The 16,199-nt window shown below is 42.3% G+C and overlaps 1 protein-coding gene across 1 annotated transcript; it reads left to right on the forward strand.

Moving 5' to 3' along the window:
* Positions 1-6,093: 6,093 nt before the first annotated feature.
* LOC124286032 (acetylcholine receptor subunit alpha-like) lies at positions 6,094-7,359 on the forward strand. Its single transcript, XM_046722348.1, has one exon. The coding sequence runs from the start codon at positions 6,094-6,096 to the stop codon at positions 7,357-7,359; it is 1,266 nt and encodes a 421-aa protein (XP_046578304.1).
* Positions 7,360-16,199: the final 8,840 nt, after the last annotated feature.

Genomic DNA, 16,199 nt, shown 5'->3' on the forward strand with positions numbered 1-16,199 from the left:
GGTATCAGAGAGGTCCGTCATTCCTGGAACATAGAAGACTTCGTCAGTGATGACAATCGTCAGAAGTTGTGGGGTTTCTATATACTTACATCTCCTACCGGACTGGGCCCCATTTCACAAAGCGATCGTAGCGCTAAGGTGGTCGGAACTCCCATACCTTATAATAAACTTACAATGTATGAAGCCCAGTTCTGGTGTCCCCCGCCTTGATATTTGCTGGAATATTGTTAAAAGCGGCGTAAAACCAAACTCTTTTAGACAGTGAGGCGGGAAGTAATACTATTTACCTTATTTCCTCTAATAAGCGCCGGGAGTAAAGCAGCGGTTTAAGAAATAAGCACCGGGCCTTTAATAAGCGCCGGGAAACAAAAGTAATGAAGGTTAGGAACACTATATACATACATACATACATATACATACATACATATATATACCTATACCTACCTACCTACCTACCTACCTTACATAAACTGAGTCTGCATGCAGCATGCATACATACACACATACATATATATATATATATATATATTTTCCTTAAAAAACTGAGTCTGTGAGTTTACGCTGCTTTTAGCAATATTCCAGTAGTATTACAGCGGGGGACGCCAGAAATAGGCTTCACACGTTGTATCAATGTGGACAGTCGGACCCAGGTCTTCGGCGTGAGGCGCGAACGCTTTACCACTTGGCTACCCCACCGCAGTCTTACGATAAAGACACACTTTAACACAATGAGATTGGTCAAAGAGCAACCTGGATCGAATCTGGATGTATTCATGGAGGTGGTTAATTTGACATATACTTTTGTGGCAACACAAATTACGGACGTTGAGGATCTGACGTGTTGACTGGAAAGAAGCAAACATTTCAATACACGTTAGGGTCGTTGCGAAGCGTGCAGATGGACGTTGATGTGGATTTCCGTATTAATACAGCAATGTATTTTTTCTATATAGTTCAACAGATGTAACTTGACAATGTATAAATTCTAGCCTATTAAACTACACTTACCATCTGCTACTACGGTAGCGTCTATGACGACAGCAGGGGTACCAAAACGACCACGACAAAACCTGGTTAGGAAGATATCTGTGGAGTTGAGCCTATTTTCCTCCAAGAGTTGCTCCCCTTGTGTCAAGGTAAACTCGCCTTTGGTGCTTGCAAGGGGCATTGTCACATCAGTCTGGAAGTTTAAAAGTAGTTTATAATCATCTCTTTTATGAAACAAATATACACACTGGACGTATACTTTTAACTCTTGCAGTTTCTCTGTTTACTGAATAGTATAGCAGGATAAAACATCAGCTGATATCTTTAAACGACACCGTACCATGGATGTTAGGAATTAGTGTTTATTTATTTATATATGTTGTAGAAGCGCTTCACATACACTTCTGGCTGCCACGTTATCGGCGGTGGTGTTGAAGTCGTCCATGAAGATGCCGGGAACAATGATGCACACACTGCTGTTGTCTATCTGCGTTCTCGTGGCTGCCACCATCTACATGGAAACGTTCTTGAAGATACAGTATTGTGCAGAACACACATGCGTTTAGACCATAGGACAAGTTTTGAGGGTATGTTGTAAATGCCTGTAATAAATGCAATAGTTTGTTTGTTTGTTGTTTAACGCCGCTCTAAGCAATATTCCAGCTTTATGGCGGCGGTCTGTAAATAATCGAGTCTTGGCCAGAAAATCCAGTGATCAACAGCATGAGCATCGATCTATGCAATTGGGATGCGATGACATGTGTCAACCAAGTCAGCGAGCCTGACCACCCGATCCTGTTAGTCGTCACTTACGACAAGAATGATTGCTGAAGACTAATTTTAACCAGATTTTCACGGATCTGTCATTACTCACACTGTTGAAGTCGTACGCCGATACAGACATTTGAGTGCCTCCGTCCTGGAGATCTTCGTTGTAGGAGACGAAGAAAGCTGTCTGCGCGGTTCTGTTCATAAACACGCGCTCTGTCACCGTGACGTTGTCCCCCAAATCGCGAGTCCAGCTGGCAACAACGATGTTGTTCGGCTGGGGGAATAAAATATACAGTATACTGAACATATCATCCAAATGCAGCGATATGCAGATCTCCTCGCGCGAGCACTCTCGCATGCACACACACACACACACATACACATATTCTCAAGTTAATATTCATATCAATATATTAGTGAGAAGAGATCAGATGAGAAGGGGCGGTGGGGTAGCCTAGTGGTTAAAAGCGTTGGCTCGTCACGCCGAAGACCCGGGTTCGATTCCCCACATGGGCACAATGTGTTAAGCCCATTTCTGGTGTCCCCCCGCCGTGATATTGCTGGAATATTGCTAAAAGCGGCGTAAAACTAAACTCAGTCAGTCAGTCAGTCAGTCAGTCAGATGAGAAATACCAAAATATTGTTTCCTCCTCGGAAGAAGCCACGTCTTTGGCCGCCCTTCCAGTGTTGCCTTCCACGACGTCCCCAAAGGCCTTTTCTTCCGGTCCCTTGCTCTCTGACCCCATCAGTACTTCCGGTATCTTGCCCTTCTATATTTCTCGTACTTCCGGTTGTAATTTCTCCAATATCTCCCTTACTTCCGGTTGTTTGCTTTCCGCCCTCACCTCTTCCTCGGTTCCTCGATAAACCTGCAAATGAAATCCCAGGAACATTCCAACCCCTACTCTCTGTCCGATTACGTCTCAGCAGAGCATTGAAGTTGAGACGACTTCCTGTATCGCCATGAGTGATAGTGTTGGTTTGATTTCTCCATGCCCGGAATCGTCTGCTAAGCCAAACATTTCTCTCTTCACCATTGCCCGCCGTCCTAAACTGTCTACCCCCACCCAAAAGGCTGGCATCTCCGTTGCGCCACCTTCTACTAGGTCTCTGCCCAAGTCCGACGGACGCCAGAACCACGACAAGAAGGAGCAAGACAAACGAAATTTTCATGACGAACAAGTACCCCCTGAAGATGACAAGCCAGGTTAGAGGGAGCTTTTATATGCTCCAGTCTGTCGCTGGCGTCCCATTTGAGTGCGTCAGTGGTCAGTGAAGGGTCACTCCATCAATATGATTGACAACCAGGCTGTGCCCGGGGCTGAATGTGTCCAACCTTCGGACACTATTCCTTGAAGCAGATTTAAAATAATGTAATCCCTGATCTACAGAGCTAAGACTGACCTTTTTTTATGACATAATCGGCATTTCTCATCCCAGTTATTATTAAGTTTCACTACAGACCGCAAGCAATCTGCATTTCAAAGGCAAGTTTAAAAAAACAAATGTGTTAATTTATTAATGGTAAACGTTGTAAGTCAATTACAAATTTATTATCGGCCAAAACGAAATTGTTTCACTGTGAATGTTTGTCCTTCTGAAAACCTAAGACGGCGTGGTGTTTACCTGGCATCGAGCTTCCTAAAATTCCAGTAATATGGAACAAAAGTGTTCCAGTCGAAGTTGCATACTAATCTCAGTACTGATGATTCAGTTCAAGTCGATGCAAATTGGTAAATATTTGTCTTTCTCATTTCTATACACATTTCACTTTCTATATACATGATCTACAGAGTTGTAAATGTACTCAACTGTTTTTGGAAACGCTTTCATTAATCAACTGATCAGTAGATGAAATACATTATCACTATCAGAACTTCCCTGTCACAGACCCACAGTAAACCCACATACTTGAATCGAAATGACACAGTCGGAACACCCTTTGTTTCAAGTGGTTCGTTTTCTTTTACTGTACTTGTATATGTTCATGTGTGAGTGAGTGAATGTGTAGGTGGATGGTAAGTGAGTACATTGGCGGTTGTGTCAGCAGTGGAGTGAGTATTTCAGTTACATCAAGTGGTCTCAAAGCACAGACACATACACTAGATTCGAACCCATAAATCAGCGTATCCTGATACGCCATGATACATCCCCACACATGCCACAGTGACACGGAAACATCCTTCTCTCACGTTTCTGGATGCAGTGAACCTACGCTGCATTAGAATGTCGATATATGTTCATGTGGCAATGTTAAATATTGATTCCTTCCAAGTAAGTTCTAAAAATGATGAAGCAAATATCATTACGGCAATTTATATTATTATACTAACATTTGTAAAGCACTAATATCCAGCTCAGCTGCTCAAAGGTGCTTTGATTTCCCCCCGAACATCGGATGTCAAACTCAAACGGCACATCGTATTATCAATCTCAACTCCTTGGGGATCATACAACTCTTGCAGCCACGGGGCGCACCAAGTTAATGTGGCTTTCCTATCCTTACGAGGTACCCATTCACAGCTGGGTGGATTGGGAAACATAGTCACAGTACTTTGTCCAAGTTTTACTGCATGTTGCTGTGCCCGCAACTAGGTACGTGTTTGCACGTATTCATGTGGCCACCATCTGGTCATATACCAACGGATTTGTGGGTTCTTTTAAGTGCACAGGGTTGTGTAGTGTACGCTAGGGGTTGTGACAACACTGAAAGAGTCTGCACCCCGAGTTGACTCCAAGGATTGTACACACGTTCACAGGTGGACTCGATCCACAGGCTCGCACCTCAGGCTGGCTCACCAGCCTGGCGCCTTAGACAGGTCGCCCACAGCGCCCCCACTATATAAAACATAGCTCTTGGTTCCAGTAGTTTTACTCACATGTAGCGTGATGACGTCACTCCAAGACGAGGAGACAGTTGTCTGGGACATCAGGTGTACGGGATTGATCCTGCCAAGTGTGTAAACCTGTACTTTATATATACACACCCAAAGGACATTAATAATCAGGCAAGTCAATTCTCATTTCTTTAGGATGTAAAAGGGGAAATTCCGCCCTTGAGAACTGTTTTTATTTATTTCTCCCAGATGTTCTGTTTCTGGAACAGATGCAAGTTGTGTTCAAAGATTGTTGTGACAAGTTTTAACTGGACTTTATATCTAAAAATATAATCATATGGGAATGTGCAAATAACACACTCAGACACTTTCCTTCAATGTCTTCATAAATGCTGTACAAATTCCGTTTCACTAAACGTTCCTAAATCAACTGATCCCCACCTACCCAACCCCCAACACCCCACCCCCCCCTCCAGATATCTTGCTTCTTCACCTTGTTCTCAGATTTACACATGAATATGACAGATTGTGTAGATAATATATGGCACGGTCTCCAGACCATCGTTAACCTCAACTGACCAATATTCTAACATGAGAATTCCTCAACAGTTCAAGAAACATTGCATGTGTTTAATAACTCACATTATTACTGAAGATATCACTGTTTGATAAATCTACAATGTTATTACACATTGTGTAATAGCATCGCGTGCTGCCGGAACGATGACCAAACTGTGTCACATGACCAAAGTAACGTGATGTAACTAAATGGGCGTAATGCACTCGTTGAATTCTTAGGAATCGTTTCAACTGTTCTTTGCCGGGAACGATGACCAATATAAGAAATAATAATATGTTGCTAGAAGTCATTTGAACCCTTTTTCATACCCCCTTGTTTATTTCTAAAAACTCAAATTAAATAGACTAATGATGACTATCATAAATGAAGTGTATTCACACGCGTGACCCCTGATATGACGGCGTAATGCACTCGTTCTGTAACTTGAATTCTGAGATATTATTTTGCTAATGTTGGGTGAATTTTAGATCAAATACTAAACTATTTCCCGTGTATATACCGTGTTATGAAACTCGTGAATGGTATTGGTAATGAACTCGCTTTCGCTCGTTAGATACCAAACCATTCACTCGTTTCATAAATATGGTATTACACGGGACATCGTTTAGTATTATCCTGTTACAGTCGCTGCTACTGTCGTCATCTCCCGCTATTGTCAATATACACCAGCAGCATGACAATCCACACATGGAACAAATCTGATTAGGTCAATAAAACCACACAACACAAAAGGGCGACTGGTTCATTTGACGTTAACAAGCGCGTAGAAGATTGCTGTCGTCTGCTGATATTTATACTCACAACGAGTTGGACATGGCTGCTACATTCATTGGACGTTTGACAATTCTGATCTTTTCGGTTATGCAGTTATCGATGTGTGCGCCAACTGCTTCTGATCACTCCAGATTGCTGAGAGACATGTTTGATCACTACAGTGTTAAAACTAGACCTATTTTTAATCAGTCAGAGATCGTGGTAGCTAAACTGTCAGTAAAGACGAGGTACATTGTTAACCTTGACGAAGTCCTGCAGCAGATCTCACTACTTGCTACTATCAGTGTGGAGTGGAAGGACAATTTTCTTGTATGGAACACATCCAAATATGGCGGAATATCCCGACTTCATCCGAAAACAAACGAAGTTTGGTTGCCGAAACTGTACCTCGTGGATGGCTTGCCAAGCGACCAGACCACCAACATAGAATCTGGGTTTTCCTGCACCGTGGATTCTATGGGGCAATTGAGAGTGAGAAGAGATGTCTTCATCCAAAGTTTCTGCCCCGTGAGTATTTCCAAGTTTCCTTTCGACGTTCAGGTTTGCCATCTGGATTTTCAACCCAGAGACTACATGACTGACGAGTTTGATCTGACGTTTGACCCTAATGATCGCAGTCCTTTATCAGTTAAACTCAAGCATGGAGAGTGGGACCTCGTGTCAGCCAAATATCAGAAACCTGTCGCAAGTCATCCGTCGGGAGTCGTTCGACAAAGAATCCGCCTTTCCCTGACTTTGAGACGTCTGCCTTTGTTCTTTCTTCTGAACATCATTATCCCCATCAACGTCATCTCCATCCTCAACATCCTCGTCTTCGTCATTCCCCCGAGTACAGGGGAGAAGCTGTCGGTGTCTGTGACGGGGCTCCTCGCCCTCGCTGTGTTCCTCAGTTACATCAGTTCTCTCATCCCCAACTCCTCCGAGGACCCCTCTCTTCTTCTCATTTACATTTCCATCCTCCTCGTCTTCAGCAGTCTCTCCATCCTCGGCTCCGTCATCGTCAGCAACGCCTACCACACACCAGACTCCGTTGCCGTCCATCCGCGCCTCGTCCGAATGGTCCAGGCCAGCAAGGGACGAAACGCTACCAGACAGTCAGGCATTCTCACGGCCCGGAACCATAAGAACAAACTTAAACCGACAAATGCATCCAGGGGTGACAAAATCGGCAACACCGATACTACATGCATTGCAACGACCAACGCATCACAGAGTTCCATCGACGAGTTCAGAGGAGCGGATACCTTGGGCAGCGGAACGGTTAAGGTGGTTGATGTCAATGGTAAGGTCAACGACGGGCATGTGTCGTGGAAGGACGTCAGCTGTTTCCTGGACAACGTGTTCTTTTGGCTGACACTGGTCAGCATCATCTCTGTGGACTGTGCGTTCTATCTCTTCATGACTAATTAGTGTGGGTGAGCAGCATCGCAGGTAAATACCACCGTGCCAGCTTCAAGTGATAGGGAAGCACAAAGTTGGGCCAATTTAGGGTTCGAACCCATCATCAGTGCATTGTGTAGCCTTACACAGCTTGGCCACCCGTGGCCCCAACACATTACATTCAGCTGCTAGAATAGGTCTTTAAATTCCCCACAAAAGATGTTATCAGTTCTAGCCATAAGTCGATGCCCGGCTTTTTCAAGAATAATGATTCTCGGCAATATATATTCTGTTTATAGAAATATCATTTTTTAAAACCTCGAACCCATTATTAATATTCTGACGATTTGTTTTTGTTCATTTTTGGTCTTGATGTGTTTTTTTAAGATCTAGGTTGTTTTGTGAAATATTATATTTTGGCGTTAGAAACTGATGTAAATATATTTGTAGTAACTCTCAGAAATATCAATGTGCTGTAGAACCCATATTTAAATGACCGTCAGCTGCATAGAATATGGAGCCTTCTATGTGGGTATGAGTCTTAAATTAGAGTTATCCGCCCTTGTTGAGTGCACAAACGCACACGTTCTTACAGTTTCATGAACTTTCTGCACCCTGAAATAAAGGCAGGGAGGTTCGAGGCCTAAATTACAAGCCAGGTGCGTTTTGGATACCTATTTAAGAACACTGAAATCCTTTCCACACGTTTCAGGAAGGGAGAAAGGTCCCTTGCAAGGCATTTAGCTGTGACAATATTGAAAACATTCGTGTGCACTTACATTAGATCTAGGGCCTGTTATTTAGATTATTGATGCTTAATAGTATTGTATTCCTTTTGCTTTATAGACAGTAAACTGGTGTTTCAATATATACTGATTACTCGTTGGTGTTATTTGGTCATTTACTGGTTTTCAATGCAGCACGTACCGAACTGTTTCAAATTTGAAATCAACTGGTAATAATGCACTAGCTGCCTGAATGTATGTGTACCCACACCAGACTGGCGTGTGACATAACCAGTCTGCATACTACAAGTTGTTTCTACAAGTCGCGCCGTTAGAACGCACCTTTAAGGATTGTTATCATCCAAGTAATATTTTCATTCTGAGGAAATGACGAATTGGTGGACCACGAAATGATGTCTCAACATGGTATATTAATAAAATGGAATTGTTGGTTCCAGTCGTCCAGTGTAGCCTGATAATGACACTCCAGTATAGGGGCGGTGGGGTAGCCTAGTGGTTAAAGCGTTCGCTCGTCACACTTAAGGCCCGGGTTGAATCCCCACATGGGTACAATTGGTGAAGCCCATTTCTGGTGTCCCGCGACGTGATATTGCTGGAATATTGCTAAAATGGGCGTAAAACCCAACTCACTCACTCACTCCAGTATAACACACATCTGGTTGGGGATATCGGATATTGGATATCAATCCTGATAGCTGTGTGAAACGGTGCTTTATATCAATAACGAACTCCATATTTCATACAGCCCCAAAGCACATTTTGATTCGGAGCAAGGTTGGTTGGTTGGTTGGTTGGTTGGTTGGTTGGTTGGTTGGTTGTTTAACGCCGCACTCAGCAATATTCCAGCTATATGGCGGCGGTATGTAAATATTCGAGTCTGGACCAGATAATCCGGTATTCAACAGTATGAGCATCAATCTACGCAATTGGGATTTGATGACATGTGTCAACCAAGTCAGCGAGCCAAACCACCCGATCCCGTTAGTCGCCTCTTACGACAAGCATGAGTTCCTGAAGATCAATTCTAACCCGGACCTTCACGGGTCGGGGAGAGGTAAAAGCTGGTGTATTTTGGGGAGGAAATGAGTAGCAGCTTAGCTGTATCACTGAGCATCATGTTAGCTGGATAGGAATCCTAAAGATACAAAGTGACAGTGTGGAGCCGACAAACCAAGGTTCAATATCGAACCCACCAACTGAAGCTCTTTGAAGTGTATTGACTCCAGTAATGCAGAACGGAACTACCTGTACGCACTCCTAGAACTAGTTCAACTTTATGTTGCATACGTGCACCGCTGCTCAACTTAAGGTTCTTGCAGTCACTCTAATGGTGGGTAATAAATGTCAGTTATGGTAATTGTCAGTTTACTCCACAGAGGATAAAACATGAAACCACTGTCGTTGCAATACAAGATTTACCTCGAAACATGTTGAAGTTTCCGATGACGTAAAATACAATCAACGGTTATTTTTATTTGAAAAGAAAAACAGTCCCAAGCTAGTCTGTGAGAACGTGACCAAAGCTCCCCACCCCTAACACACCCCTAGGCACATTCACCACCACACATTCTCCTCCCCGACACACACACACACACACGCACAGGCACGTTCACCACCACACAGTCACACACCCACACCCACCGGTGACAAAATGTCAGACCTACAATCTCATTTTACATTATCAACAATGGCGAGTGCTCAAAATACATTCTGTGCACGACTTTAGCTGAACCCAATAGTTCCATGAAATCACAAGACCTTTGATATTTTCTAAACCCGAAATCCTTGACCATTGTTTGTCAGAAATCGTGTTTTAAAAGATATCTTGTTTCGCCCATTAAAGGAGAGCTGAAATACACCGAGGAAATCGATTACAATCAACCAAACAAACCAGGCAGTTTATTTATAATTTGTTGTTACCTTGACAACGTTTTAGTGACAATATTTATAAAAGAACAGAAAACCGTCGTATGATTGATGTGTACACGCAGTTTTTTCATAACACAACATCTTCTTTAACATCGATAGTTTGACATTATTATGTTTTCGCCCGTGTTAAAAAGCATTTTGTGACTGCAAATGAGAAGATCGTATATATCGTTCATGCAGTAACTATTCATGAGTTTAGTTTTGTTTACGCTGCACTCAGCAATATTCCAGCTATATGGCGGTACCTAACAAATATATGCTAATATTAACTGGATTATTTAAACACGACCGATATTGCTTTATATAGCCTAACGATCTCCACTCTGTACCATACATGTTCCTGGGGTAGATGGTTAAAGCGTTCCAAAACTGCTATGCGTCCTCTCGGTGTCGTCTCAGGACGCCGACCTCTCGATTTTCCACTAGTCTCAGGAAGCCGACCTGCGGGTTCCTTTGAAGGGTAGGTTCTGATTAGGCGTAATTAGGGTTGCGGATAATCTACTCTAGATGTTTTGATAAGGTGAACTCGTCGAACAAGGTGAACATATCGCAGCTCACATGTCCCTTACAATTGAAAAGTTTACAATAACAATTACATGTAGTAGGGTGCTAATATTGGACACTGTTTATATCTTTGGTATAAATATCTCGGCTTAGATGAAGAAGTCTCTGGAACCAGTCGTGTGTAATCCAAGCCCACCTGCAAAGGTATCGATTAGTCAAGCATCCAAGGTGATGGTTGACGTACCTGTCTCTCTAAGATGCTTCGCTAAATGGTCAGAGGCGCAGACAGTGAGTGAGTTTAATTTTACGCCGCTTTTAGCAATATTCCAGCAATATCACGGCGGGGGACACCAGAAATGGGCTTCACACATTGTGCCCATGTGGGGAATCGAACCCGGGCCTTCGGCTCCACGAGCAAACGCTTCAACCACTAGGCTACCCCACTGCCCCCGGCGCCGACAGAACTTCATCGGGCGATAAAGCACGTTTGGCCACATTGAATTGACGTAAGCATCATCGTGCTTTAACTATAATAGTTCACTGTACTTCACTGCACTAAACATGGGGTTGTATTTCTTAAATCGAGATCATTCCATAAATATTCTATGGGGTCAAAATGAAGATTAAATGGCAGTGGGAGCTGTAATGGTTTCATTCTGTTGACAGGCAACAATGGTTAGCGCAGTTTGCCACCTTGAGGCATCGTGCTGGAAAGGCCGGTAAAGGACACCTTATTTTGTATCCCTACACCTTATCAGCTGCTACACCACCATGGCACAATGTGTGATATCTGAGTGTAAAACAGGGGCCCATGGCACTACCTCAACCAAATCGGTTAAGCTGTATTTAGGCAAACGTCTGTCTTCTTCCATCAATAGAAAATCACAAAACCAAACTCGTCACCTTTTTTTTAGCAGATTCCGGATTCGAACGTTGTTGAACATGCCGATGGTGATGTAGCCGTTTCAGCAATGGGCCAAAATACAAAATGGATCTTGTGGGTTCATCCTATCCCGCCGATCACGGATCGGTTGTATCCACACTCATCTTAAACCAGATACACCTGTGGAGATCCGGGTTAGAATGTGGTGGTGTGTGGTACTGTGCATAGAGCTCAGGTCACAAATCAGTTGAAGTTAAGCAACGCTGGGCACGGAGAATCCTTGGCTGGGTGTCCGTATTTGGCAGTTTGACTCATGAGAGCAGAGCTACAGTTAACTTTTTTTGGTCTTTCAGTTATGTACTCGCTTGTGTTCATCTCAATTGGTTTCCTAATTTTCCTTTGAGTAACCAAATAAATTGTACTCACCTCACTCAAACTCAGTTGGGTATTTTGCCATTTTCCATTAATTTAAAAAATATAATAAAGTTTAAATGTAAGTGTTTGTTATTTATGTTTGATCTGTAATATGAGAAAAGACTAGAAAGACTGCAAGTTGTCAAGTTCATGTCCTAAAATAGAACCTCTCAGTATACCTCAGTTATTTTATCTATCCACCGGTACGCAAGCTACGATTTAACATTTTTGTGTGTACGCATGTAAGATCACATTTATTGAGTATTTACAAAACTTCAAGCGTACTGGTACGCAGTAGTCTTAATAGGAATTGAGTTTTCTCATGAATATTTGCGTAATTTACGCAGATACGCAGCTTATCTGTACTTCAGCTGAGAGTATCTAGAACTGCCCCACAACGAAGCACATGTGATACATGTGGTCTCACCTTAGGCAAGCAAGTTGGTTCAAAATTCCCTTTGATCACCCAGCAGAAAATGGGTACCCGGTGGGATAGGTCATGTTACTATTAGCTTTTTAGCACTTCACAGGCAGCTTGGGTTATTCGGGGTAATAATGTGATGTGTTTTGATTAGCTCTTTGTTTTTTTGTTAGCGCTATGAACATACCTGGTGTGGAGTTTGGCGCTATATAAATGGACACATTATTATTATTATTAAAATGGGTCTTTATCAACCCATGCGTGACGTACATGTAAGAGCCGACTAATGTTATCGAGTGGTCAGGCTTGTTGAATTGTTTGAACCATGTAATCGTATTCCAATTGCGTAGATCGATGCTCATGATGTTGATCACTGGATTTTTTCTGGTCCAGACTCGATTATTTACAAATAGCAGGAGTGCGGCGTTGAACACCACACAAACAAACGTAACCCTGCAGGCGCGTTACGCCAATGAAGTACCCGGATGTAGAGATCCTGCGCGGCAGTGGTGAGCTGAGGTTTGACACCAGTCTTGCCAGGTCTTGTGTGGAAATGCATTGCTGCTACCCAGACAAAAGTCGAGGATTGGTCCTCTACCGCAGTGTGGATAGCCTGCAACGGAGGACTCCTGAGTCCAGCCTGTGGCGTTGAGTCTTGACAGATGACCCGACGTACACAAGAAAGTACACACCCGTGCTTTTGGATTACTTTCCAAAAAGCGACGTAAATGTTTTGAAAAGAGTTTTTATAGAGATATATAAGTCACAGACTTTCCTAATATGTTGCCAAAACACCACAGATACCGTGCCCAGTTGCGAAGTTGCCAGTCAAAATCACAACCCTTTTCAAATAATTCCAATACACCAGGTGTGTACTTTCTTTTGTTCGTCAGTCTTGTACGAGCAGCAGGGGGTACTGAATGTCTGAATACCATGAAGGTGTTCATAGAGCAGGATCCCTTCTGACACTTCCCCTACATTACACATGGATATTGCAAACAGACCTTTCCACACGTCATGTTCATGCAAGCCTATGCTACCTCACACTGAAATGCATACAACGGTACGTTATGACACGCTGAATCCTAGCCATGGACGAGAAGAAACATGTCGGTGGTATAACTAATTATAACACCAATCCTGTCATCCATGTTTTTCATTTTGAGTAGATGGCATTTCAAAATATACAATCCGGTTCGATTTTGGATTAGTTTGGTTAAGAATTAGATAGATGAGGCAGATATTCTGTTTTTAGTAATGTTTGATTCGTTTGGACGTCTGTGGTTATTTGTCAATGACATCGATGTTACCAGTGGGAATAATTCCTAAGTACCAGCTGTCTGCAAATTCAAACATTCAGTGAAAATATGTTTACAATAATAGCTTGATTCTTTCTTTCATGTCGCGACAGTTGGGAATACCTGCCCACATGATCATCTCATGTCGATAATCCCACACTAATCCCTGGTTTTAGCTACCTCAGTTTACACGACATTGATGTTCCTGGGTTATAAACAGTCTTATTTGAAATTACAAATACCATATTCAATAAACCATTTTTCAATGATTTACAAACCAACCAGCCTGTCATTTTCACCCAACAAAAAGTACGAGAACACATTTTTTCATTGTTTATCGTTTGCAATTATTTGTGAAGTGGAATACACACGAGGGAGTCTGTAACAGAACACACGTATATACTCTTAAAAAATGTAGGGGAACCAGAACATTCTATATCTGGACAGGAAGTATAAGCGTTAACAAACATCTCATGAACGCACCACCATTTCTCCTTATGGCCACCCCTAAACACAGCGCAGTAGCCCCATTCATATGCGTGGGGTGTCATTCTGGATTTTGACAGTTTTCAAGTAGGTCGATATATCACTGTAGACCATTAATTTTGACAATCATCTTGCATCACACAGTTGTTAGTGTTTATTTCTAGCATTTTTTTGCTTGAAAATCGTACACATGCAAATTTCACGTCACGCATCAATCATCTTTCAAGAGCGATTACTGTACAACTATGGTCATAAGGACGTGCAAGTGGTGATGCACTGTCAGACATTCATTCTTATCATATCAACATTGATTGACACTGATCTATCTCCCAATTTTCTCTATCGTAAATTAAAAATAAAGCTCCCCTAATAGCTTTTGAAGAGCATATTATGCAGGAGAGCGGACATGTACAGTTTTCAAAATTAGGCCCCGTGATTTTGGAGTGAGATACAGCCATGGCAGTCAGTTCCGCCTCAGTCCAACATTACACAACCATTAAGAACCGTGCTATGCGAGGGGAAGTGAGTTTAGAAGGGTCGGCAGTTTCCGACACTGATCACGTAAACTACCGAGCTCTAATTCAACATATGTTAACCCTATATATGTTTACTTCAGTTTCGTGAAGGTATATATTATGAAAACATCACTGACGAGGTTTGGTAAGTGTAGAATGTTACTCAATATACACACCAAAGTGTGGAAGTTGAAGTTACTCAACGTTGGTCACAGACAGTCCTTGGATGGGTGGCCGTGTATGGCATCTTGACGCCTGAGAGTTTCTAGGACTGCAGTCCTGCTCCACAACGATATCTTATGCAAATGACTTTGTTAAAACAGTATCCAGCAGTTAATGGGTACCCGGGGGGTTTAGTCATATGACCGTTGACTTTCTAGCGCCTCACAGGCAGCTTGGGGTAACCGGGGTAATAATATTTTAGCGCCTTGAGTTAAAGGCTTTTCAAATAGCCATTATTATAACAAAGCGACACAAAAGAAACTATGTAAAAAGCAGTGTCATTTCATTTAAAAGGAATAGTCCATGTAATTTTTCATGTTGCACGTTTGAAATACTCCAGCTTGAGAATTGCTTAGATATCTGAAATATTACTTTTAGATAAACAAGACACCAAGAAGATAGCACCACTGCAAATACATGGAGACATTTCAAGGTTTGTGTCGCGAATTTGGCTTTGTGTGTGAAATAAGCATTCAATATTTACGGATAGTGCGACTTTAAGACAACACAACCATCTCACGTGTCGACCCATGCTCACACTGAGAGCATCAATGTTGTGAAAATAGGTGAGCCATTATCCAACTTACTTCATGTGTGGGTTTATATAAATATGATAGTAGTTTTTTCCAGCACGCTGACTTTAAATGTGTCATGTGACTGTTTCGTTTAATTCCAGTTATATCCTAGATTCAAAAGTAAAAGTATATCTCTTGAAAAGTCACATATGTATAGCGAGAAGTATAATTAAACTAAATTAGTAATTAAACTATGTAGCTAAAACAGTTTCCATTGTTCAATTGCCGGAACAGATTGATCTTGTGCCATGTTTTAATGCAAAAAGTTAATGACGTGATTTGTGGTGTTTTCCGTAATCACTGTTTAACTGTTGAAAGGATAATATCGAAATCTGTATGATTTGGCACTAGGTATCGTGGTATGCCTTTGTAGAGATGTTGTGTCAAAAGGCAGTTCCCAAATTTAGTGTCGTCTGTGTCCACCATTGGTATTGATGCAGGATTGACAACGCATAGACGACACTGATAGATTGAAGAAAGCTTGAAGAAAGCTTGGGGAATGTTGTTCCATGTCTGAACCGACGCCTGTCCCAATTCAGCTAACGTCAATGGCTGATTCTGGGCTAGATGAAAACGTCGCTCCATTTCATCTTAAGCGTGCTCGATAGGGGACAGTTCAGGGGATTAACGGAATGTTCTGCTGACTCGGGAAATATGTCACAACACGAGCGATATGTGGACGGACATTATCTTACTGGCGCTTGAAGTTAGGTCACTGTCCTTGAATGAACGGCTGCACATGAGGTCCAATGATCTCATCCCTATATCGCAGACCTGTCAGATTAAAATTGACAATGACAAGTTGTGTCCGACCATGATATGTGATGGCTCCCCTTACCATAACGCATTCGCCACCACACTGTCGACTTTGAACAAC

The sequence above is a fragment of the Haliotis rubra genome, unplaced genomic scaffold (genome assembly GCF_003918875.1).
Source record: "Haliotis rubra isolate DU_JTF1 unplaced genomic scaffold, ASM391887v1 Scf373, whole genome shotgun sequence".
Classification (NCBI taxonomy): Eukaryota; Metazoa; Mollusca; class Gastropoda; order Lepetellida; family Haliotidae; genus Haliotis; species Haliotis rubra.